Source organism: Babylonia areolata, chromosome 23 (genome assembly GCF_041734735.1).
Source record: "Babylonia areolata isolate BAREFJ2019XMU chromosome 23, ASM4173473v1, whole genome shotgun sequence".
NCBI classification, from domain to species: domain Eukaryota; kingdom Metazoa; phylum Mollusca; class Gastropoda; order Neogastropoda; family Buccinidae; genus Babylonia; species Babylonia areolata.
In genome coordinates, this window is record NC_134898.1 from 1,005,001 (window position 1) to 1,032,182 (window position 27,182).

Here is a 27,182-nt window from a genome sequence, read left to right on the forward strand (position 1 = left end):
TCCGTTTGGAAACTGGTTTTTCTCTTTTTTGTTTTTGTGTGGTTTGAGTGCTTTGTGTTTATTTCATCCTGTATCCTCCATTGTTCTCACTTCCCAGTGTGTTGACCTGAATTCATTGTTCATTGTGTTCTGTTTGACAGACAGTGAACTTGATAATTGGGAATTCCTTCTTCATGTGTTGTGTTTGACAGACAGTGAACTTGATAATTGGCAATTCATTGTTCATGTGTTGTGTTTGACAGACAGTGAACTTGATAATTGGGAATTCCTTCTTCATGTGTTGTGTTTGACAGACAGTGAACTTGATAATTGGGAATTCCTTCTTCATGTGTTCTGTTTGACAGACAGTGAACTTGATAATTGGGAATTCCTTCTTCATGTGTTGTGTTTGACAGACAGTGAACTTGATAATTGGGAATTCCTTCTTCATGTGTTGTGTTTGACAGACAGTGAACTTGATAATTGGGAATTCATTCTTCATGTGTTGTGTTTGACAGACAGTGAACTTGATAATTGGGAATTCCTTCTTCATGTGTTGTGTTTGACAGACAGTGAACTTGATAATTGGGAATTCATTCTTCATGTGTTGTGTTTGACAGACAGTGAACTTGATAATTGGGAATTCCTTCGTCATGTGTTGTGTTTGACAGACAGTGAACCTGATAATTGGGAATTCCTTCTTCCTGTGTTGTGTTTGACAGACAGTGAACTTGATAACTGGGCACTCTTTCTCTCGTTTCTTTCTTTCTTTTCTTCTTTTTCAGAATTGTATATGACCAGCTGATATAAAAGCCTGTTGGCTCTCTTTAGCAGTGTGTGCTTTTTAAAGAATGTATTTTTGCTCTGTTAAGGTAATAGAATATAATCGCATACAGCTGCCTTCATCACAGAGACTGGGGTGTCCATTTGACAGGCATGAAGAAGAACAGAATATGTTTTTTATCACAAGTGTAGCAGGCTGGTAAGGAGCAGGAGGGGTTGATTCTATCAGTGATACAGCACAGCCGTGAAATGGTCCACCTCAGTTTGAATTTATAGTCATTATTTATGAACAATTCATCCTGAAATAGTCCTTGTGACCAAAGTACCAGCACTCAAACGTTCCATGCATTTGATTCAGGTTCCTGATGTTTCAGTTTCTTTAGATTTGGTGGGGGGGGGTTTAAAGCTGGTTGTGTTGTTCTTTTTTTGTGGGGGAGTGAGTGTGGGGTGGGTGGGTGGGGAATTGGGTTTTTTTCAGTGTTGTGATTAACAAGCAGCAAGGTGATCGTGACTCCTGTCCGTGAAGATAAGTTATTGCCCCTGTCAGTCCTCCAGGGTTGGTTTCTTCACTCAGTCGTGTCCTGTTTCAGTCGTGTCCTGTGTCAGTCACATTGTGTGGGACAGGGGGGCTTGCTGGTTTTCCGTAGTGACCAGGATCAGATGGACAAATTGCTAGTCACAAAGATGGTGTGAAAGAGGTGGCTTTGTCTGTCTCTGTTGTTGTGTGAAAGAGGTGGCTTTGTCTGTCTCTGTTGTTGTGTGAAAGAGGTGGCTTTGTCTGTCTCTGTTGTTGTGTGAAAGAGGTGGCTTTGTCTGTCTCTGTTGTTGTGTGAAAGAGGTGGCTTTGTCTGTCTCTGTTGTTTGGTTTTTGCTGTCCTCTCTCCGTCTCCCTCAGCACCTTTCTCTGCTCTGTGTCTAACATGGCGGTTTGCATGTTGTGTTTACCATCTTTGTTTGCTCATCATCGTATTTGTCTTTCCTTGATTTTCTGTTGATTGTTTTTCTTCCAGTCAGTGATTGGAAGCTGGTTGATGTCTGGCTGTAATCAGCTGGTTGATGTCTGGCTGTAATCAGCTGGTTGATGTCTGGCTGTAATCAGCTGGTTGATGTCTGGCTGTAATCAGCTGGTTGATGTTGGCTGTAATCAGCTGGTTGATGTCGGGCTGTAATCAGCTGGTTGATGTCTGGCTGTAATCAGCTGGTTGATGTTGGGCTGTAATCAGCTGGTTGATGTCTGGCTGTAATCAGCTGGTTGATGTCTGGCTGTAATCAGCTGGTTGATGTCTGGCTGTAATCAGCTGGTTGATGTTGGGCTGTAATCAGCTGGTTGATGTCTGGGCTGTAATCAGCTGGTTGATGTTGGGATGTAATCAGCTGGTTGATGTCTGGCTGTAATCAGCTGGTTGATGTTGGGCTGTAATCAGCTGGTTGATGTCTGGCTGAAATCAGCTGGTTGACATCTGGCTGTAATCAGCTGGTTGATGTTGGGCTGTAATCAGCTGGTTGATGTCTGGCTGTAATCAGCTGGTTGATGTCTGGCTGTAATCAGCTGGTTGATGTCTGGCTGTAATCAGCTGGTTGATGTTTGGCTGTAATCAGCTGGTTGATGTTTGGCTGTAATCAGCTGGTTGATGTTTGGCTGTAATCAGCTGGTTGATGTCTGGCTGTAATCAGCTGGTTGATGTCTGGCTGTAATCAGCTGTTTTGGCTGTAATCAGCTGGTTGATGTTTGGCTGTAATCAGCTGGTTGATGTCTGGCTGTAATCAGCTGGTTGATGTTGGGCTGTAATCAGCTGGTTGATGTTGGGCTGAAATCAGCTGGTTGATGTCTGGCTGTAATCAGCTGGTTGATGTCTGGCTGTAATCAGCTGGTTGATGTTGGGCTGTAATCAGCTGGTTGATGTTGGGCTGTAATCAGCTGGTTGATGTCTGGCTGTAATCAGCTGGTTGATGTCTGGGCTGAAATCAGCTGGTTGATGTCTGGCTGTAATCAGCTGGTTGATGTTGGGCTGTAATCAGCTGGTTGATGTTGGGCTGTAATCAGCTGGTTGATGTCTGGCTGTAATCAGCTGGTTGATGTCTGGCTGTAATCAGCTGGTTGATGTCTGGCTGTAATCAGCTGGTTGATGTCTGGCTGTAATCAGCTGGTTGATGTCTGGCTGTAATCAGCTGGTTGATGTTGGGCTGTAATCAGCTGTTTTGGCTGTAATCAGCTGGTTTGGCTGTAATCAGCTGGTTGATGTTTGGCTGTAATCAGCTGTTTTGGCTGTAATCAGCTGGTTGATGTCTGGCTGTAATCAGCTGGTTGATGTCTGGCTGTAATCAGCTGGTTGATGTCTGGCTGTAATCAGCTGGTTGATGTCTGGCTGTAATCAGCTGGTTGATGTCTGGCTGTAATCAGCTGGTTGATGTCTGGCTGTAATCAGCTGGTTGATGTCTGGCTGTAATCAGCTGTTTTGGCTGTAATCAGCTGGTTGATGTTTGGCTGTAATCAGCTGGTTGATGTCTGGCTGTAATCAGCTGGTTGATGTCTGGCTGTAATCAGCTGGTTGATGTCTGGCTGTAATGATCGGGGATGGCGACTGCAAGTTTGTGTTGCAGACCATCTATAGTGACAGCAGTTTCTGCACTGTGTGAATCTTTGGTGCAGGTTTTGAAAAGTACTTGGTTAAAAATATGAACCCAAAACTAAATATATATATATTATGTGTGTGTGTGTATATATATATATTTGTGTGTGTGTGTGTGTGTGTGTGTGTGTGTTGTTGTTGTTGTTTTTTGTGGGTTTTTTTGTGATTGTGTTTGATTGTTCATAATTCTAAAGAGTATATCAGCCCTCATATTGTGGGCGGAAAGCAACAAATGATAAGACAGAGTGAAAACAATGTAAAAGGTAATTACTGGCACATGTACATGTATTATGTGTGAGTTAGTTTTTTCCCCCACATCATACAGGTTAGTGAAAACTTTCTTTGAGTTTCTTTTTTGTTTGTTTTTTTGTTGTGTTAGAACGTTCCTGGAAAGTACACCATGAACTGATAAATACAGATCCCCCTCCCCCTCCATTAAGCACAGAGGAAAATGGGTTTTCCATATTTCACTTAGTATTTTTCAAAACCATTACCAATATGTCACACATGTGGGTAGATACCCTGAGCCAGGTGAGAGCTCAGTGAGGTGTGCAGGTGATGAGGTGCAGGGGGAGGGGGGTGGATACCCTGAGCCAGGTGAGAGCTCAGTGAGGTGTGCAGGTGATGAGGTGCAGGGGGAGGGGGGTGGATACCCTGAGCCAGGTGAGAGCTCAGTGAGGTGTGCAGGGGAGGAGCGGGGTGGATACCGTGAGCCAGGTGAGAGCTCAGTGAGGTGTACAGGTGATGAGGTGCAGGGGGAGGGGGGTGGATACCCTGAGCCAGGTGAGAGCTCAGTGAGGTGTGCAGGTGAGGGCAGGGGAGGGGGTGGATACCCTGAGCCAGGTGAGAGCTCAGTGAGGTGTGCAGGTGATGAGGTGCAGGGGGAGGGGGGTAGATACCCTGAGCCAGGTGAGAGCTCAGTGAGGTGTGCAGGTGATGAGGTGAAGGGGGAGGGGGGTGGATACCCTGAGCCAGGTGAGAGCTCAGTGAGGTGTGCAGGTGATGAGGGGGAGGGGGGTGGATACCCTGAGCCAGGTGAGTGCTCAGTGAGGTGTGCAGGTGATGAGGTGCAGGGGGAGGGGGGTGGATACCCTGAGCCAGGTGAGAGCTCAGTGAGGTGTGCAGGTGATGAGGTGCAGGGGGAGGGGGGTGGATACCCTGAGCCAGGTGAGAGCTCAGTGAGGTGTACAGGGGGAGGGGGGTGGATACCCTGAGCCAGGTGAGAGCTCAGTGAGGTGTGCAGGTGATGAGGTGCAGGGGGAGGGGGGTGGATACCCTGAGCCAGGTGAGAGCTCAGTGAGGTGTGCAGGTGATGAGCGGGGTGGATACCCTGAGCCAGGTGAGAGCTCAGTGAGGTGTGCAGGGGGAGGGGGGTGGATACCCTGAGCCAGGTGAGAGCTCAGTGAGGTGTGCAGGGGGAGGGGGGTGGATACCCTGAGCCAGGTGAGAGCTCAGTGAGGTGTGCAGGTGATGAGGTGCAGGGGGAGGGGGGTGGATACCCTGAGCCAGGTGAGAGCTCAGTGAGGTGTGCAGGGGGAGGGGGGTGGATACCCTGAGCCAGGTGAGAGCTCAGTGAGGTGTGCAGGGGGGAGGGGGGTGGATACCCTGAGCCAGGTGACAGCTCAGTGAGGTGTGCAGGGGGAGGGGGGTGGATACCCTGAGCCAGGTGATAGCTCAGTGAGGTGTGCAGGTGATGAGGTGCAGGGGGAGGGGGGGGGGATACCCTGAGCCAGGTGAGAGCTCAGTGAGGTGTGCAGGTGATGAGGTGCAGGGGGAGGGGGGTGGATACCCTGAGCCAGGTGAGAGCTCAGTGAGGTGTGCAGGTGATGAGGTGCAGGGGGAGGGGAGGGGAGGGGGTGGATAGAATGGAATGCTGTGTCAGGAAACCTTCAGGTTTTTAAGACACAAGACAACACCAATAGGATCCATATCCAGTTTGTTGTGCACAATATCACAAAAGCATATTGAAAAATCAGTCTGTCTGTCTGTTTCTGTGTGTGATTGTTCATATCTGCAATATGTAGTATTTTCTTGGTGTGTAGATACACATATATGTGTTGTTTTATTCATGTGTAGAGGTATGTTATCATGCACTATTGTATATGTATTTTTTCATGTAAAGCGCTTAGAGCCCATTGTGTGGGGAGTTTGTGTCATGTAACTTGTACTATCTATTAATTATTTTATATATGTATATACATGTTACTGACAGAAAGAGTGGAGGTCAAATCTGGCCAGCCATGGCTGTAGTTTTTCTCATAGCTTTAGCTTGCTAGGTATGGCATTTGAAGTGTGTGTGTGTTTGCCAGTAGTGAGTGCTGTGTGTGTGCCAACAGGTGGAGAGACTGTATGTGCAGGCCATCACTGCCATGCCCCTGTCCGTGTCCCTGTGGAAAGATGTAAATATCACCTTTTTTCTTCCTTCCTTTTTCCCTCCTCAGCCCTCTTTCTTCTGCTGCTTCTTCGTCTTTTTATTCATCTTCTTCTTCTTCTGCTTCCAAGTTAGTGTTTATGCTTTGTCTTTTCTTCTCTCTCTCTCTCTCTCTCTGTCTCTCTCTCTCTCTCTCTCTCTCTCTCTTTCTTCCTCCCCCATTCATAAAAATGGTTTGTTACACAATGAAAGTATGTTGACGCAGCCACCCATGTCATAGGACCTCATGGCCAGTGACATTGAAATGTCAGAGCGTCAAAACCCTCTCTCTCTCTCTCCTCCCCCCCTCTCTCTCTCTCTCCTCCCCCCTCTCTCTCTGTCTGTCTGCCCCCCCCCCCTCTCTCTCTCTGTCTGCCCCCCTCTCTCTTAAAGTTCCCACACCATTGTCTTTGTCAGCAGTGATAAGTTCTGAGGGGTCTAAACTATGTCGGTGTCACATACTGTACCATGCAAGTTTGGCCTGTCGATTTGGATCACTTTGACATGGCAAATGTATTTAACAACGCGCATAGAGGGGGGGTGGGGGGGGGGGTTAAGGAAGGGAGTGGGGGGTGTTTCTCTCTGTCTGCATTGGTCAGGGGCTAGATTGACCATTTCCCATCAGTTGCCTAAAATTGCACAATGTCTAGAAAGGGAGAGCATGCATTTGGTTTGACTTCCTTTGTGTGATGATGTGACATGGTGGTGGTGATGATGATGATAACAAGGGGTTGATGATCATGAAGTGTTATCATTATATATATATATCCTTTTTGTGTGGATGTTAATAAGTAATGTGTGTTTGTGTGCGTCTCTTCTTTCTTTCTTCAAGGTAATGTCATAACTTTTTGAGCAAGTGAATGAGCTACTTTTCTTAACTAGGAAATAAACTAATGCCATTTTGTTGTTGTTGTTTTTTAAAATGTTATTTCGGGAAGGTTTAATTGTGTAACGTGTTGATTGTGCAGGCATTGCAATACTTGTGGTGTTAGGAAATGATGATGTTGAGACTGTGCTAACCTCTGGTAACTTTGACTGGAAAAAAATGAAGACGACTAAGAGACGCAGAGTCAGGTCACTGATGATGCACAGGAGAGGTCAAGGAGGAGGTGTTTACAGATAGTGTAGACTTCTTGAAAGTGCCCACCCCCTGTTTGTACAGTTCCACCTGTAAACTTCCTTGAAAGTGCCCACCCCCTGTTTGTACAGTTCCACCTGTAGACTTCCTTGAAAATGCCCACCCCCTGTTTGTACAGTTCCACCTGTAAACTTCCTTGAAAATGCCCACCCCCTGTTTGTACAGTTGCACCTGTAAACTTCATTGAAAGTGCCCACCCCCTGTTTGTACAGGTGCACCTGTAGACTTCCTTGAAAGTGCCCACCCCCTGTTTGTGCAGTTCCACCTGTAGACTTCCTCGAAAATGCCCACCACCTGTTTGTACAGTTGCACCTGTAGACTTCCTCGAAAATGCCCACCACCTGTTTGTACAGTTCCACCTGTAGACTTCCTTGAAAATGCCCACCCCCTGTTTGTACAGTTGCACCTGTAGACTTCCTTGAAAATGCCCACCCCCTGTTTGTACAGTTGCACCTGTAAACTTCATTGTACAGTTCCACCTGTAAACTTCCTTGAAAATGCCCACCCCCTGTTTGTACAGTTGCACCTGTAGACTTCCTTGAAAGTGCCCACCCCCTGTTTGTACAGTTCCACCTGTAGACTTCCTTGAAAATGCCCACCCCCTGTTTGTACAGTTGAACCTGTAAACTTCATTGTACAGTTGCACCTGTAAACTTCCTTGAAAGTGCCCACCCCCTGTTTGTACAGTTGCACCTGTAGACTTCCTTGAAAGTGCCCACCCCCTGTTTGTACAGTTGCACCTGTAGACTTCCTTGAAAGTGCCCACCCCCTGTTTGTACAGTTCCACCTGTAGACTTCCTTGAAAGCGTCCACCCTCTGTTTGTACAGTTGCACCTGTAGACTTCCTTGAAAGTGCCCACCCCCTGTTTGTACAGTTGCACCTGTAGACTTCCTTGAAAGTGCCCACCCCCTGTTTGTACAGTTCCACCTGTAGACTTCCTTGAAAGTGCCCACCCCCTGTTTGTACAGTTCCACCTGTAGACTTCCTTGAAAGTGCCCACCCCCTGTTTGTACAGTTGCACCTGTAGACTTCCTTGAAAGTGCCCACCCCCTGTTTGTACAGTTGCACCTGTAGACTTCCTTGAAAGTGCCCACCCCCTGTTTGTACAGTTGCACCTGTAGACTTCCTTGAAAATGCCCACCCCCTGTTTGTACAGTTCCACCTGTAGACTTCCTTGAAAGTGCCCACCCCCTGTTTGTACAGTTGCACCTGTAGACTTCCTTGAAAATGCCCACCCCCTGTTTGTACAGTTGCACCTGTAAACTTCCCTGAAAGTGCCCACCCCCTGTTTGTACAGTTGCACCTGTAAACTTCCTTGAAAATGCCCACCCCCTGTTTGTACAGTTGCACCTGTAGACTTCCTTGAAAGTGCCCACCCCCTGTTTGTACAGTTCCACCTGTAAACTTCCTTGAAAATGCTCACCCCCTGTTTGTACAGTTGCACCTGTAGACTTCCTTGAAAGTGCCCACCCCCTGTTTGTACAGTTCCACCTGTAAACTTCCTTGAAAATGCCCACCCCCTGTTTATACAGTTCCACCTGTAGACTTCCTTGAAAATGCCCACCCCCTGTTTGTACAGTTGCACCTGTAAACTTCATTGTACAGTTCCACCTGTAGACTTCCCTGAAAGTGCCCACCCCCTGTTTGTACAGTTGCACCTGTAGACTTCCTTGAAAGTGCCCACCCCCTGTTTGTACAGTTCCACCTGTAAACTTCCCTGAAAGTGCCCACCCCCTGTTTGTACAGTTCCACCTGTAGACTTTCTTGAAAGCGTCCACCCTCTGTTTGTACAGTTCCACCTGTAGACTTCCCTGAAAGTGCCCGCCCCCTGTTTGTACAGTTCCACCTGTAGACTTCCTTGAAAATGCCCACACCCTGTTTGTACAGTTCCACCTGTAAACTTCCCTGAAAGTGCCCACACCCTGTTTGTACAGTTCCACCTGTAAACTTCCTTGAAAGTGCCCACCCCCTGTTTGTACAGTTCCACCTGTAAACTTCCCTGAAAGTGCCCACCCCCTGTTTGTACAGTTCCACCTGTAGACTTTCTTGAAAATGCCCACCCCCTGTTTGTACAGTTCCACCTGTAGACTTTCTTGAAAGCGTCCACCCCCTGTTTGTACAGTTGCACCTTGGAGTTTGGTGTGGGTGTGGGCTGGGCACTTGACCCCTTTACAGCCCCATCCCTTACTTAGTTTCACCATAAAGTACTCACAATATCTGTAGGGTAATTCAGTGCCGAGAGTTTGAATTCAACTGTGTAAGATTTGTTTCTGAGAATACAGGTGATAGGTTTGGACGTGGATATCTGAATGTCCGGTGACGGACCTGGTGTTGCCTGCAAACAGCACAGAACAAAACATCAGCTGCTGACACAAGACAGCGTCATGGAGTGACATGATAGCTGTTGTTCTTCATTGACACGTCCACATCGCATGCTTGCGTTCTGTCGCTCTTTGAAGATCTAAATCTGCACTGCTCTGCAAAGCACCGCCATCACAAACAACGAGCTGGATTATCATTATTTCATTATTCTTTTTTTTCTTTTTCAAAGTGGGTGGTGGGCGTTTGCAAGATATTTTGCCCTAGGCATTTCTGTTTTGTTTTTTTGTTTTTTTACCCCAAATGGGGGATGGGCATTTACCACATACTGGGCGTTCACAGAGTGGTTTACAGTGTATAAAGAGGTTGACCTGTGTTTCGGTACATGCAAAGAGGTTGATTTTATTTTGCAGTCACAATTTTTTGGCTTCCCTCGACTTGTTATTTCTGCACTCAGTTGTTTGTGTGGGTGGTGGTCAGTGTGACTTATTATTTCAGCGTTCAGAGAGTGTGCAAGGAAACTCGCCTTCTTCATGTTAATTAATGGTTCCGAACTTGTTAGAGGATGCCTTCCATAATGCACATAGTGTGGAGAATTTATGATGTGTTGGTGATCACTTCTCTTTTACAGGTCTCACCTTTTGTGACTGTGTGGTGTGGTACAGAGAGAGAATGCCTTAGCCCTGATGGGTTCAGTTTGAGTCACGATAATCTGTAGATTCTCAGAACACCTTATTGTCTCTTCGTTTGGCCAGAAAAGAAATTCAGATTTTAATGTAACTAACGGATAAATAACATTGAATTATAAGTAAAAAGTTGATTTATGTCTTTATCATTTACATGGTAATACTAATAGATACGTTAAAAAAAAAACTTGTGAAACATTAAAATGAAATTGGTACATGATTTTTGCATGATTTGTTTTCTCCCTAAAGAAATGGAAAATAGCATTTTCAACAAATGTTGACAAGGAAATGACTTTTTGTTAAAGGGAAAGAAAAACAAAGAAGGTTTGTACAGAGTATAAAGCTGTGTGAAATTGAAGGCTCTTACATTGGCAAGGAAATTATTTTTTATGAAAAAAAAGAGAAAAAAAAAGAGAATTTATACAGGTAACAAAAGCGCTGCATGTGATTGAAGGTGAGAGTGTGAGTGTGTGGCACAAAAGAAGGAAAAGTAACAAAGTGGTGTTGGCTTTCTTTCTGTCCCCCCCTGCCCTGAAATTGCCACCCCCGGACAGTTCTTGCTGTTTGAGGTGTCCCAGGAGAACCGGGTGGCGGTGCAGACCTTGCTGGGGCGGTGCAGTGTGCTGGGGCTGAACGTGCAGGGCTACCTGGCCACCATCGCTGCGGCCTCCTCCTGACCACACCCCCCTCCCCAACCCCCCCTCCTCCACACCCCCACCTCCCCAACTCTCCTCCTCCACACCCCCCCTCCCCAACCCCCTCCTCCTCCACACCCCCACCTCTCCTCCTCCTCCACACAGCAGTAATCTATCTACACACCAGCTTCTCCTCCTTCCTCGCCATGGACATGTGCCTGTCGTCTGTGTTCAACGTCCTAGGAAATCCTCTTGGGTCTTGGTATGTGCACGTGCGCAGACACATGCATGCACTTGTGCACGTGCACACACACACACACTCAGGCACATACATACACACATACCAAATAATGCAGGAGGTGGAGTTTTTTTTCATTTTTTAAACGTGGATGATTACTTAAGTAATAAAACAGACCACCAGCTACCTCAAGCTGAATTTGACTTCCATGCGGTCATTATTAAAAGCTGCTTCAGGAAAGATTAGTTCTTTGCACAGACATGGTGTTGTTTCATAGTGGTGGCCAGACATGGTGTTCTTTCATACCAGACATGGTGTTGTTTCATACCACTGGTGGCCAGACATGGTGTTGTTTCATACCACTGGTGGCCAGACATGGTGTTGTTTCATACCACTGGTGGCCAGACATGGTGTTGTTTCATACCACTGGTGGCCAGACATGGTGTTGTTTCATACCACTGGTGGCCAGACATGGTGTTCTTTCATACCACTGGTGGCCAGACATGGTGTTCTTTCATAGTGGTGGCCAGACATGGTGTTGTTTCATACCACTGGTGGCCAGACATGGTGTTCTTTCATACCAGACATGGTGTTGTTTCATACCACTGGTGGCCAGACATGGTGTTGTTTCATACCACTGGTGGCCAGACATGGTGTTGTTTCATACCACTGGTGGCCAGACATGGTGTTCTTTCATACCACTGGTGGCCAGACATGGTGTTCTTTCATACCAGTGGTGGCCAGAGTCAAAAGAAAGTTTGATATGAAGGTGGTAAATTGAAAGGCCAAATCTTCCTTCACCAGCGAAAACTAAAGCTGACGACAGCATTCTTGAAAAGTCTGCTAGGATTGGTTTGGTTTGTTTTCAGACCATCCCCACCCCTACCTACCACCTTGTAAGAGAGGATTACCTTTAGGTCATTTTTTGTGCGAGTCCACCATTGCCTGTCAGTTGATCTTAGCTCTTAGTGTTCCAAAAGTGCCCTGTGGTCGCAAAGTTTTGTGCCCAGCTAGATGTTAGACAGGAATGAGGAACATGTGACATACCATCAGTTATGACTGTTAGTGTGCTTGGCCCTAGTCACATGTGTACTGTGACATACCATCAGTTATGACTGTCACTGTGCTTGGCCCTAGTCACATGTGTACTGTGACATACCATCAGTTATGACTGTCACTGTGCTTGGCCCTAGTCACATGTGTACTGTGACATACCATCAGTTATGACTGTCACTGTGCTTGGCCCTAGCTCCATGTGTACTGTGACATACCATCAGTTATGACTGTCACTGTGCTTGGCCCTAGCTCCATGTGTACTGTGACATACCATCAGTTATGACTGTCACTGTGCTTGGCCCTAGCTCCATGTGTACTGTGACATACCATCAGTTATGACTGTCAGTGTGCTTGGCCCTAGTCACATGTGTACTGTGACATACCATCAGTTATGACTGTCACTGTGCTTGGCCCTAGCCCCATGTGTACTGTGACATACCATCAGTTATGACTGTCACTGTGCTTGGCCCTAGTCACATGTGTACTGTGACATACCATCAGTTATGACTGTCACTGTGCTTGGCCCTAGCTCCATGTGTACTGTGACATACCATCAGTTATGACTGTCACTGTGCTTGGCCCTAGCTCCATGTGTACTGTGACATACCATCAGTTATGACTGTCACTGTGCTTGGCCCTAGCTCCATGTGTACTGTGACATACCATCAGTTATGACTGTCACTGTGCTTGGCCCTAGTCACATGTGTACTGTGACATACCATCAGTTATGACTGTCACTGTGCTTGGCCCTAGCTCCATGTGTACTGTGACATACCATCAGTTATGACTCACTGTGCTTGGCCCTAGCTCCATGTGTACTGTGACATACCATCAGTTATGACTGTCACTGTGCTTGGCCCTAGTCACATGTGTACTGTGACATACCATCAGTTATGACTGTCACTGTGCTTGGCCCTAGCTCCATGTGTACTGTGACATACCATCAGTTATGACTGTCACTGTGCTTGGCCCTAGCTCCATGTGTACTGTGACAAACCATCAGTTATGACTGTCACTGTGCTTGGCCCTAGCTCCATGTGTACTGTGACATACCATCAGTTATGACTGTCACTGTGCTTGGCCCTAGCTCCATGTGTACTGTGACATACCATCAGTTATGACTGTCACTGTGCTTGGCCCTAGCTCCATGTGTACTGTGACATACCATCAGTTATGACTGTCACTGTGCTTGGCCCTAGCTCCATGTGTACTGTGACATACCATCAGTTATGACTGTCACTGTGCTTGGCCCTAGTCACATGTGTACTGTGACATACCATCAGTTATGACTGTCACTGTGCTTGGCCCTAGCTCCATGTGTACTGTGACATACCATCAGTTATGACTGTCACTGTGCTAGGCCCTAGCTCCATGTGTACTGTGACATACCATCAGTTATGACTGTCACTGTGCTTGGCCCTAGCTCCATGTGTACTGTGACATACCATCAGTTATGACTGTCACTGTGCTTGGCCCTAGTCACATGTGTACTGTGACATACCATCAGTTATGACTGTCACTGTGCTTGGCCCTAGCTCCATGTGTACTGTGACATACCATCAGTTATGACTGTCACTGTGCTTGGCCCTAGTCACATGTGTACTGTGACATACCATCAGTTATGACTGTCACTGTGCTTGGCCCTAGTCACATGTGTACTGTGACATACCATCAGTTATGACTGTCACTGTGCTTGGCCCTAGCTCCATGTGTACTGTGACATACCATCAGTTATGACTGTCACTGTGCTTGGCCCTAGTCACATGTGTACTGTGACATACCATCAGTTATGACTGTCACTGTGCTTGGCCCTAGCTCCATGTGTACTGTGACATACCATCAGTTATGACTGTCACTGTGCTTGGCCCTAGCTCCATGTGTACTGTGACATACCATCAGTTATGACTGTCACTGTGCTTGGCCCTAGTCACATGTGTACTGTGACATACCATCAGTTATGACTGTCACTGTGCTTGGCCCTAGCCCCATGTGTACTGTGACATACCATCAGTTATGACTGTCACTGTGCTTGGCCCTAGCTCCATGTGTACTGTGACATACCATCAGTTATGACTGTCACTGTGCTTGGCCCTAGCTCCATGTGTACTGTGACATACCATCAGTTATGACTGTCACTGTGCTTGGCCCTAGCTCCATGTGTACTGTGACATACCATCAGTTATGACTGTCACTGTGCTTGGCCCTAGCTCCATGTGTACTGTGACATACCATCAGTTATGACTGTCACTGTGCTTGGCCCTAGTCACATGTGTACTGTGACATACCATCAGTTATGACTGTCACTGTGCTTGGCCCTAGCTCCATGTGTACTGTGACATACCATCAGTTATGACTGTCACTGTGCTTGGCCCTAGCTCCATGTGTACTGTGACATACCATCAGTTATGACTGTCACTGTGCTTGGCCCTAGTCACATGTGTACTGTGACATACCATCAGTTATGACTGTCACTGTGCTTGGCCCTAGCTCCATGTGTACTGTGACATACCATCAGTTATGACTGTCACTGTGCTTGGCCCTAGTCCCATGTGTACTGTGACATACCATCAGTTATGACTGTCACTGTGCTTGGCCCTAGCTCCATGTGTACTGTGACATACCATCAGTTATGACTGTCACTGTGCTTGGCCCTAGTCCCACACACTAGGCTGTGTAGGCTTTGAAGATTGAGTCCTGTTTGGGTATAATTGTTTTTTTTCTGACTTTAGTGTTACTTTTTCTTCACTCATAGCAATGCTTTTTACTTTGTTTTAATTACACAAACATGTTACCATGTTTTATATCAAAAAGCGTTTTCCCCCTAAGTGTTTGCCCAGTGGAATTCCCTCTCAGTATGTCTTCCAGAAATAGGTAATGAGATAAACGGTGGTTGATTTTGAAATGTATCTGTGAAGCATGTTCAGTGATTCTGGTAAGAAAAAAAAAGGTGTGTGTGGAAGCAAACAGAATAGTGCTGAATGCTGCAACTCGTGAAGGCCTTCAGAAACTAACTTTAACTTGAAGTGTTCTGTTAGTTGTAAGACACCAACACATTTAGACACAGACACACAAAAAGGCACAGAAGACCCAAGATGGAGTGCTGTTGATGCCGATGCCATGAATCAAGTACACCACCAAGGACCACACAAGAACAACTCAAGGAGAAGAGAGAAATCCAGAAAGAGGGGAGAGAAATCCAGAAAGAGGGGAGAGAAATCCAGTGATATTTGTGCCTTTGGACGGAGCAGTCGGACCATAGAAAGGGAAGGCCAACTTTGACCCGGAAGGTCAGAGGACATGGCGGAGAGAAGGGACGATGCCCCCGTGCCTTGACTCGTGCTGCACTTGCCGTCACAGTGCCGTAGCCTGGCAGTGCTGGTACACAGTGAGTATTGTCTGTCTCCGCCCACTACCGCTCACTCGCTCTGTTTCCCTCTCTCTCCCTCTCTCCCCCTCTCTCCTGTCCAACTCTGTCTTCCGTCACGCTGTGTGCACTGTCGGGTCTGTGTGTCAGGGCGGCGTTTAGCCACCAACACACCACTTTGTTTTGTGTCTGTGTAAACTGAAGGTTGCGTGTGTGTGTGTGTGTGTTGCACAGTTGTTTGTTCCTGTGCAGTTGTAGTTAATGTTTGTTGTTTTCTAAGTATGATGATGAGTGTGAGACTGAGAAGCGTGGACTTGGGTGATGAAGGATTCTGACCTTGAACTGGAGGTCTGTGGCACAGGACCGGTGACCAGTGGCCAGGGGAGGGAGGGGGGATTAAAATGAGTGGAGAGAATGAAGTAAGTGGGTGTTAGTTAGCACTGAATGAAATAAAATGTGGTTTGGAATGCATGAATGGTGTAGTATGGGAGGGTGAAAAGAGTGATGGAGAGAACGAATGAAATGGACATGAGTTAGCGTTGAACAAGTGGACTGGAACGGAGTGATGGAACAAGGTGTCCTTGTGGAGAGAAGCCCGGTGAGGAGGGTTGTCTCCCTTACCCACCCACAGACACTGGGGTCAGGACACCCCAAGTGAGGACATGGAGAGTTACGTCAGGACGCTGCCTGCGGGCCCCTCAGCGTGGACACCCCGGCCCTGCCAGTGCGGTGAGAACTGTGGCTCTCACCCTCACCACTCTGTTTCTGCAGCCCTCTGCCTGGGGACACAGGGAGGACGGTGTTCGTTGTGTTGTCGTCTTGTCTGGCTGTGCATGTGGGGCTTGGTCAGGTCGTCAGGGAGCTGGCCACATGTCTGCTTGCTTCTGTTGGATGTGGATGAAGAGTTCCTACATGTGGATGAGGGGGGGGGTGTGTGTGCGTGCCAGGCTGTGGTTGTTCATGGACGTTGTTACTGGGAGAGAAGTATCTAGGTGCTTGTGCATGTTGTTTTTCTGGGTTTGTGTGTGTTTGAATACACAAAGCATTAAAACAATAAATATGATAGTAAAAATTTACAAGTTTTTTTTTTTCTGTATACGTGTTTTGTCTATACTGTTTGTGATGGTGTTTATGTAGATCGTTTGGTTTATGTGTGTCCTTTTTCAGTGATGCTGTGAGAAGCAAGATTAAACGCAATTTTTCATGCATCCATGAGATTATCCTTTTCAGGTCATGATTACTGGTGGATTTTTTGGTTTTTAATATTGCATTTGGTTCAGTTTTTCCCTGAAGTGAAATGTTGCAGTAACCACTAACCTCATTACAGTGATGGGATGACATGAATGTTCATGTGGACACCGCCAGCCTGAAGTATTAAGTCCTCTGGGTGAAGGGATATGACCTGGGATGGTTCTAGCTTTAACATGATCATGTTTATTGAGTGAATGTGTGAGAGTCTGGAGGAGTAATGAATGTGGGTTGGGAGGTGGGGGAGGCCCAGGATGTATACCTCGTTTCCCAACAGTGGCATCTTGTTCCTTCCCATGTGCTGTGGACAAATTGTGCAAAGCTTACACAAAGCTGCTTGTTAATTGCATTGAAGAAAAACTGCCTGAAGATGAGAAACATGTGGACGAAGATGCCACTGTCAGTTGCCCCTTTTTCCATGTCACCACTGAATCTTTTGGATTGAAAACAAATGGAGGGGAAAAAAACTTACTCATATCGTTTAGCATATTTTATTATTGCTCTTTTCCCAATTTTTTTTTAATCAACTTTTTAAAAGTTCTTTTTATGTGTGAAATTTAATTGTGCAGCTGCCCGACGTCAGGGCAGAACTCGAAGGACTGCTGCATGTTTGGGTTTTGGACACAGCACTTGTATCTGCTGAAACAGTTTGTGAAATTGAGAGAGAGAAAAGAGAAAAAAAAAAAAAACCTCCCTGAAGTCAGTGTGCAACTGGGAGGAGGATTGAAAGTCTGGTACAGGAAAATGTCAGCCTGGATGGCTTCAGTTTGTTTTGAGTACAAAAGGTTCAGTTTGTATTAATTTAATTTGGAGGGTGCTTTTTGTGAGTGATTGGCAACTGATGTATATTTATTCTTTAAAAAAAAAAAAAAATTAATAAATTTTGAAAAGAACACATCTCTTCTGCCTTGACTTTCACTGATGTAATGTCTCTCTGTACTGAAGAATTGTTGGATGCTGCATGTATACAGTAGCTTGCACAGCAGACAGTCATTTGCACAACAGCCTTGTAGAGTCCACTTGACATCCGCCTCTTGGTATTATTCATTTGTATTCGCACACAGATGATCAAATACGCGCATTAAAGATCCTGTAATCTTTGTCAGCGTTTGGTCGTTTTTGGAAACAAGGATATTCCCAGCATGTGGTTGCCTACATGGCGGGGTAAATAAACAACAGTCATGCACGTAAAATGTTGCTTGTCTAAGTGTGTATGTGTGCGTGCCTAAAATCTGATGGAATGACACAGGATGAGCGCTCAGTGGCAGCCATCAGTCCATCCAACCCAGGTAGGCAGTGAGCCTGTTTTGCCCCGAGTTGTAAAGCCATTAGGTCTGGTCTCCAACTGAGGATAGCCGTTATATCAGTATCCATATCAAATCATTCATTTCCTATGTACATTTCATTGGTGTCATTTATTTCTGTTTATCGGTGCAGCTATCAGAGTCAAGATAACAACAAAAGCTGAAAGACTGAGTTTTGGTGGTGTACATTCTATGTCACCCAATGTACATTGTGATTGACATTCAGATTTTTTTTTTTTAAACAAGTATATATTATCTGAAGACATCAACAATTTACAGATCATCATCTACAATACATAGAACCAGCTGGATCTCTTCAAAAGAAAACAGACAAAAGTAAACAGATGACCGTGCCAATATATTCACCAAAACGATCGTCACTTGTCAAAAATATCCAGAATTACTTGAAAATATTTAGAATTATTTATTAAAGACGACACACATCTTTCTTTTTTTTTCTTTCTTTCTTTTCTGCCCCATCTACACTTTCTGTGGCACTACTCCCGTGCCACTCATTCCAAGTGCCCCATTCAGTCTCACACCCAGGTTCGTCTGTCGCAGTCCCAGCACTAGCTGTCTACAGGGAACCACTGATATCAGGTTGTCGGGAGGCCACACAGCAGAGAAGACCCTGTACTGCTGATGGGTCACTGTGTTCAGTTGTGCCCCATTGTGATTTGACAGACTTAGGACACCACCTCCTGTGCCTCCACTGACAACAACAATGGCTAAGTCAAGGAGCCAAACTGAGTGAGCGTCCCCAAGAGTGGAGACCACCACCACGTCCCTCCAACAACAGTCCATCGATCTGCTAACACTCCAGACCTTGACAGGACTCAACCCAAGCATGGAAATTTTGAGGGGTCAAAACTGAGGTCACCATCAGAGGGCATAAAAGGCCACAGAAATAGGAACCTTTTTCTTCATCCATTCTCAAACACACTGTAAAACACTTAATCAAGTGGTACATATGTTGGTTATTTTTTCTTTTTGAATAATAGAATTTGTACATGACATGGTGCACTTATGTCAGTTTCGAGAACTGGCTTTAATTTCAACGGTTTTTATCTTTGTTATCATTATTATTATTATTAATTTTTATGGAATTTGCAACACACACTGCAGTCTGTGTGCAGCAGAATGTTCACGATGTCTGTATACAGACCAACACTTCCAAGCGAATGTCTACTTAATATACTTGGACATTTCTGTGATCTCTTGAGAAAACAAAGACATAACCCACGGTGTTTGAGTGCTACTTTCCATAGGAAAAAAAATTACCCAAAGCACGACATAGAAAAAAAGCAAATTATTTAACTTGTGAAGTGGAGAAAAAAAAAAAAAAAAAAAACCCGAAAAACACTACATTGGGCCACAGGTAGGACTGAATTGACCTACAAACGAATCACAAGAACACTACCACAAAAAGTTTTGTTTCTGAAGAAGGGCAAGCTTTTACATGGACAGATACACAGCAAAGCTGAGAGCCAGCAGTATGCAATGCAAATTATTATAACAACATCATTAATGCAAATCGGTAATGAACTTTTCACCCTTGATATGATGGACTATTCCTAGCTACATTTTTAACATATATGAAGTAAATGATTATACAAAGTAGATACATTCCACTTACCGCATAAACAACAGTTGAAACATGCTGTGCTGGTTTAAAAGAAAGCAAAATCTCAACAACAGCAAAGGGAGATTCGGGTGGGTTGTTTTTTTTTTGGCCTGACATGCTGTGCAGTCTTTGTTGCGCATCGTGAATAACTTGAAGCTGTGTCACACCACCCATCAGTTCCATCCTGTGTTGAACGGCTCCCGTGCTGACCACTTTGCTGCAGGAGATGAAAACGCAGCCATACAATGTCGAACTGAAATTGTCCACAGAGACGTCTTTTTCTCCGCCACACCGAGTTCTTGGATTCTACTTCTGCAACAATAGAGGTGCAAAACTGAGCTCGCTCTCACACATGCAAATATGTGCGCGCGCGCGCACACACACGACATACAACATGGACATCCTGCTTAAAATGTTACAGTACAGACCCTGCATCAGACTGAACACTAGTGCTAGTGGTGGTGTTCCGATAATTATTTAAGAAACGGGGGCTGGGATACCTTCAGCGATCATAGCAGTGCAAAGTTTGCTTAGCATTGAGGTTTCCTTTGTCAGTGCTCTTCCACTGATGACCGGGGGGTAGAGGTGTCTTCCACTAATGACCGGGGGGTAGAGGTGTCTTCCACTGATGACGGGGGTGTAGAGGTGTCTTCCACTGATGACGGGGGGTAGAGGTGTCTTCCACTAATGACCGGGGGTAGGTTGGGTAGAGGTGTCTTCCACATGACGGGGGTGAGAGGTGTCTTCCACTGATGACGGGGGGAGGTGTCTTCCATGATGTCCTGGGTTAGAGGTAGAGTGTTCTCCACTGATGTCCAGGGGGTAGAGGTTTCTTTCCACTGATGCTGTAGAGGTGTCGTCCACTGCTGACGGGTGAGAGGGAGAGGTGCCTTCCACTAATGTCCAGGGGGTAGAGGTGCCTTCCACTGATGCTCCAGGGGTAGTAGGTGTCTTCCACTGATGTCCAGGGGTAAGAGGTGGCTTCCACTGATGTCCAGGGGGTAGAGGTGCCTTCCACTGATGTCCAGGGGGTAGAGGTGTCTTCCACTGATGTCCAGGGGTGGGTAGAGGTGTCTTCCACTGATGACGGGGGGGTAGAGGTGTCTTCCACTGATGACGGGGGGGTAGAGGTGTCTTCCACTGATGACGGGGGGACAGAGGTGTCAAACCAGCCAACCGAAGCTCACTGTTGGAACGGGAGGATGACTACGACCAGTGTGTCTGAATGGTAAACCTGACAATGCTTGAATAAATCAGTCAACATGATGGCTGAATGGTAACACGCCTGCTTATGATGCGCGAATATCACTCTTCAAGGTGGTGTGTGAATGGTCACACAGGATACCACGAATGTCAGCCTTCAGACAGGACATCTCTGACTGCAGAATCCCCTTCAGCCCGAGGTATACTGGCCATTTCCAGACTCCTTACCTCCCACAGGCCTTGTGGCTGAATGCCCAAAATGGGGAGCAGTGTCGGTGGGTTCATGTCCCAGTACTGACCAGGATCTAGCCCCCCTCCCTCCCCTTGCCTCGCTCCATTTTGACCGGTAGTCTGGGCGCTAGTCTTTCAGATGAGACGATAAACCGAGGTCCCATGTGCAGCATGCACTTTGCACATGTAAAAGACCCTATGGTTACTATGGGTTGCTCCTGGCAACTTTCTGTAGAAAAGTCCACTGACTGTAAAATATATACACTTGTACTGAGGGAAACAGGGTGGGGTGCACTGTGTTGAGGGAAACAGGGTGGGGTGCACTGTGTTGAGGGAAACAGGGTGGGGTGCACTGTACTGAGGGAAACAGGGTGGGGTGCACTGTATTGAGGGAAACAGGATGGGGTGCACTGTGTTGAGGGAAACAGGGTGGGGTGCACTGTGTTGAGGGGAAACAGGGTGGGGTGCACTGTGTTGAGGGAAACAGGGTGGGGTGCACTGTGTTGAGGGAAACAGGGTGGGGTGCACTGTGTTGAGGGAAATATGATGGGGTGCACTGTGTTGAGGGAAACAGGGTGGGGTGCACTGTGTTGAGGGAAACAGGGTGGGGTGCACTGTGTTGAGGGAAACAGGGTGGGGTGCACTGTGTTGAGGGAAACAGGATGGGGTGCACTGTGTTGAGGGAAATAGGATGGGGTGCACTGTGTTGAGGGAAACAGGATGGGGTGCACTGTGTTGAGGGAAACAGGGTGGGGTGCACTGTGTTGAGGGAAACAGGGTGGGGTGCACTGTGTCTTTGCACTCACCCCAGGGACAGCACCATGAACTCAACACAGAGAAACCAGCTGTGACAAAACTTGATACAAAACAGCGCAGCGCAACGCAACAAACACAATTTCTGTCAGCTCAGATCAAGGAGTGAAAATGCATACAGTCAATAAATTGTTTTCTCTGCTTCTTTTTCTGATGGAGGCCCAGTCAATGACAAAACCTCAGCACTACCACAGTTTCAGTTTCAGTAGCTCAAGGAGGCGTCACTGCGTTCGGACAAATCCATATACGCTACACCACATCTGCCAAGCAGATGCCTGACCAGCAGCGTAACCCAACGCGCTTAAACCAACTGCACGCATAGTGAGTGATATACACAGAAGAATCCCACAACATGCATACTTCACAGCATAATCTGGGGAATCTCACAGCATGCATACTACTGAGCATACTAACGGGAATCTCACAGCATGCATAATAAAAAGCATACTAAGGAGAATATCACAGCATGCATACTACCAAGCATACTAACGGGAATTCACAGCATGCATACTACAAAGCGTACTCAAGAGGACCTCACAGTATGCATACTACAAAGCATACTAAGAATCTCACAGCATGCATACTACTGAGCATACTAATGGGAATCTCACTGCATGAATACTAGAAAGCATACTAAGGAGAATCTCACAGTATGCACACTGAGCATAATTATTTAGGATTATCTCACAGCATGCATACTGAGCATATTTAGGATTATCTCACAGTATGCATACTGAGCATAATTATTTAGGATTATCTCACAGCATGCATACTGAGCATATTTAGGATTATCTCACATTATGCATACTAAGCATACTATGAGAATCTCACAGAATGCACACTGAGCATATTAAGGAGACTCTCACAGCATGCATACAAACATATTAAGAATCTCACAGTATGCACACTGAGCATACTAAGAATCACAGTATGCACACTGAGCATACTAAGAATAATCACAGTATGCACACTGAGCATACTAAGAATCACAGTATGCACACTGAGCATACTAAGAATAATCTCACAGTATGCACACTGAGCATACTAAGAATAATCTCACAGTATGCACACTGAGCATACTAAGAATAATCTCACAGTATGCACACTGAGCATACTAATAATCACAGTATGCACACTGAGCATACTAATAATCACAGTATGCACACTGAGCATACTAAGAATAATCTCACAGTATGCATACTGAGCATATTAAGGAGAATAACACAGTATGCACACTGAGCACACTAAGGAGAATCTCACAGCATGCACACTGAGCATATTAAGGAGAATAACACAGTATGCACACTGAGCACACTAAGGAGAATCTCACAGCATGCACACTGACCATACTAAGGAGAATCTCACAGCATGCACACTGAGCATACTAAGGAGAATCTCACAGCATGCATACAAACATATTAAGGAGAATCTCACAGCATGCACACTGACCATACTAAGGAGAATCTCACAGCATGCACACTGACCATACTAAGGAGAATCTCACAGCATGCACACTGACCATACTAAGGAGAATCTCACAGCATGCACACTGACCATACTAAGGAGAATCTCACAGCATGCACACTGAGTACACTAAGGAGAATCTCACAGCATGCACACTGACCATACTAAGGAGAATCTCACAGCATGCACACTGACCATACTAAGGAGAATCTCACAGCATGCACACTGACCATACTAAGGAGAATCTCACAGCATGCATACAAACATATTACACTAAGGAGAATCTCACAGCATGCACACTGACCATACTAAGGAGAATCTCACAGCATGCACACTGACCATACTAAGGAGAATCTCACAGCATGCACACTGACCATACTAAGGAGAATCTCACAGCATGCACACTGAGTACACTAAGGAGAATCTCACAGCATGCACACTGACCATACTAAGGAGAATCTCACAGCATGCATACTGAGCATACTAAGGAGAATCTCACAGCATGCATACTGAGCATACTAAGGAGAATCTCACAGCATGCACACTGAGCATACTAAGGAGAATCTCACAGCATGCACACTGACCATACTAAGGAGAATCTCACAGCATGCACACTGACCATACTAAGGAGAATCTCACAGCATGCATACAAACATATTACACTAAGGAGAATCTCACAGCATGCACACTGACCATACTAAGGAGAATCTCACAGCATGCACACTGACCATACTAAGGAGAATCTCACAGCATGCACACTGACCATACTAAGGAGAATCTCACAGCATGCACACTGAGTACACTAAGGAGAATCTCACAGCATGCACACTGACCATACTAAGGAGAATCTCACAGCATGCATACTGAGCATACTAAGGAGAATCTCACAGCATGCATACTGAGCATACTAAGGAGAATCTCACAGCATGCACACTGACCATACTAAGGAGAATCTCACAGCATGCACACTGACCATACTAAGGAGAATCTCACAGCATGCATACTGAGCATACTAAGGAGAATCTCACAGCATGCACACTGAGCATACTAAGGAGAATCTCACAGCATGCACACTGACCATACTAAGGAGAATCTCACAGCATGCATACTGAGCATACTAAGGAGAATCTCACAGCATGCACACTGAGTACACTAAGGAGAATCTCACAGCATGCACACTGAGCACACTAAGGAGAATCTCACAGCATGCACACTGAGTACACTAAGGAGAATCTCACAGCATGCACACTGAGTACACTAAGGAGAATAACACAGCATGCACACTGAGCATACTAAGGAGAATCTCACAGCATGCACACTGAGCATACTAAGGAGAATCTCACAGCATGCATACTAAGGAGAATAACACAGCATGCACACTGAGCACACTAAGGAGAATCTCACAGCATGCATACTGAGCATAGTATGGAGTCAAAGACAAAAGACAGGTCTTGCCATTGTTAGCAAAATGAGGCGGTGGGAAGTCTTTTGCAAAAGAAAAAAAAAAAAAACATGACAAAGAGTAAAACTGATGAGCATCTGTTTGTCCAAAACCACTGTTAGTAGAAGCTATTTTTTTATTCATTCACAAAACACAAGTGAAGCAGTATTTGAAGCACACTCTCTCTCTCTCTCTCTCTCTCAACAACCAGAGTTACACAGATGATATACATGTAATATATTTTTCGTTCACCACGCCCAAGTGAAAGCGCCTTCACCAACCTAACTTTCTGTGAATTGTATGAGCGAGTGGTAAAAAGACAGCGACACAACTTCTTTGACCACTCTGCTGCTGACAAGCACACTGGTCAGTGGCTGGTGGTGACCTCACAGAGGTCAGAGACACCTTACTGGTCAGCACGTCATATCGTGTTTGGACTTCTTGGGATTATATCACCTACGTTCAGAAACATCAATTATATCACTGAAATGTTCACAAAAAGTGGGGAAGGCTGATACCAGCTGTGAAGGAGTTGATCCACGTGACTGAACGCATTCTTGCTCAAAACACGTCTCTAAAATTGCTCTGATTTTAGATTCGTTTTCGACGTGCCAATTTTTTTTTTCACATTCCTGAGCTTAGCACTAATCGCTGATTTTCACGAACCACTTCGGGCCGTCTATATAAACTGAAACAAATTATCAGTAAACCCTCAGGCCGTTTTTTTAACTGAAAAAAATATCAGTAAAGCCACCCTCAAGACTTAAGTTAGTGTGACAAACTTTGGCCAACTCTGTCCATGTTGCCAATGACCAATGTTATTTGGCCAACCTCTGTCCATGTTGCCAATGACCAATGTTATTGGGCCAACCTCTGTCCATGTTGCCAATGACCAATGTTATTGGGCCAACCTCTGTCCATGTTGCCAATGACCAATGTTATTGGGCCAACCTCTGTCCATGTTGCCAATGACCAATGTTATTGGGCCAACCTCTGTCCATGTTGCCAATGACCAATGTATGTTGCCAATGACCAATGTTATTTGGCCAGCCTCTGTACATGTTGCCAATGACCAATGTCACCACCTGCCCCTTTCCCTGCTGGGAACTCTGCCCAAGGTGGGCCTTTCAACTCGTCCTGCATCTGATTCAGCACCTTCAAAGTTTCAAACGCAGCTTCATTTCAGTAGACGGGGCAGCAAGGGCGACCCGAACCGCCAACCATACAGAGTTCACAAAAACTTAAGGACCACTCAGGGACTCTACACTTTTCTTCTTGGGGGTACAATGCAATAATGATGATTTGTTCCGGCAGACATCGGTGAATGCAGACAATGACACGAGCACCACTCATAGTTGACCTACTTCCTTGCACGTGCACTTCATTTTTTTTTTTTTAAGCCATTGAATAACTGTAAATGTTTGACTGAAACATCGATCCTTCAACTCCAAACTGAAGAATGCTCCGATTTTCATTTTTTTTCCAAAAAATATTATTTTTGTATTCGCACGTACCCCACCCCCCATTTCCCCACTACATGTATTAATGTCTATCATAACTTTTAATCTGCTTCCTTAAAAAAAAAAAAAAAAAAAGCTAAACAAACAAATAAATAAAGCGACTGAATTGGATTGCCTAGCGAGTTGTAATCTGACTGACAACCAGGGAAGAAGTTGGTGCATCGTGGCGCAGTCACCGGATGTGGAGCAGTACCCAGCAAGTGTTCCTTGTGCTCAGAGGGATCGCCTGTTCCCAGTGTCTCTGGCTGATCCCTCTACTGTCTCACAGCGGGGCAGTCAAACCCAGTCAAGTTCTTTCGTCAGCTGAAGTCATTTAACAACACTTACGAGTATCGGGACATCCTAGAACTTCGTACTTGCCATTACGAAAAAAGGAAAATCTTGGAAAACGTTTGGGATGAACACTTTGCAATCACGTCCTTGTGTGGCTTTTACAGTTATGGTCCCCATGTTGTTTACTTGTCTATGTCGTGATAATGCACCTGACCAAATTTCTCCAGTTGGAGATAATAAAGTTATTCTTATCTTATCTTATAAAATAAAATAGATATAAACAAAAATATCAGAAGTTGTGTCGTATGATGCGCTTAAATCTTCATTTCTTTTTTCTCTACAGTATCCTTTTCCCCGCTGTTAGTGAGGTACTGAAATGTCAGTAGCTGTTCCACAAAACGCTTTAAGCTTCTGGCTCATTTTTAGAAAAATACTTTTTAAATTTCTATTTTTGTTTGGTGGCGATAATGCCATTGAAGGTGTGTCACTGAGGAAGGAGGGGGTGGAGTAGGGGGTGCAGGGGGCGGGGGAGGGGGAACCAGGAGGATGGGGGGGGGGTGGAGTGGAGAGAGAGGGGGGGGACCAGGGGGAGGAGGGGGGTGGAGTGGAGAGAGAGGGGGGGACCAGGGGGAGGAGGGGGGTGGAGTGGAGAGAGAGGGGGGACCAGGGGGAGGAGGGGGGGAGGAGTGGAGAGAGAGGGGGGACCAGGGGGAGGAGGGGGATGGAGTGGAGAGAGAGGGGGGGACCAGGGCGAGGAGGAGGGGGGTGGAGTGGAGAGAGAGGGGGGACCAGGGCGAGGAGGAGGGGGGTGGAGTGGAGAGA

General features: G+C 45.9%; 2 protein-coding genes across 4 annotated transcripts in view; one reads left to right on the top strand and one right to left on the bottom strand.

The window, feature by feature from the left end:
* LOC143297838 (uncharacterized) overlaps positions 1–10,694 on the top strand; it is an 88,379-nt gene extending 77,685 nt beyond the window's left edge. The window contains exons 34-35 of one of the 2 annotated variants that reach the window (XM_076610357.1): positions 5,729–5,791; positions 10,501–10,694. In XM_076610357.1, coding sequence (XP_076466472.1) covers positions 5,729–5,791; positions 10,501–10,623 — 186 coding nt within the window. In that variant the 3' untranslated portion in view covers positions 10,624–10,694. Of the gene's footprint in view, positions 1–5,728; positions 6,096–10,500 lie in introns of those variants that run through there. The other variant, XM_076610356.1, reaches the window with a different exon arrangement.
* Positions 10,695–18,130: 7,436 nt separating this feature from the next.
* The window catches only part of LOC143298354 (catalase-like), a 59,569-nt gene continuing 50,517 nt past the window's right edge, over positions 18,131–27,182 (bottom strand). For both annotated transcript variants that reach the window (XM_076611244.1, XM_076611243.1), the window contains one exon: positions 18,131–19,727. In XM_076611244.1, coding sequence (XP_076467359.1) covers positions 19,722–19,727 — 6 coding nt within the window. In that variant the 3' untranslated portion in view covers positions 18,131–19,721. The remainder of the gene's footprint in view (positions 19,728–27,182) is intronic.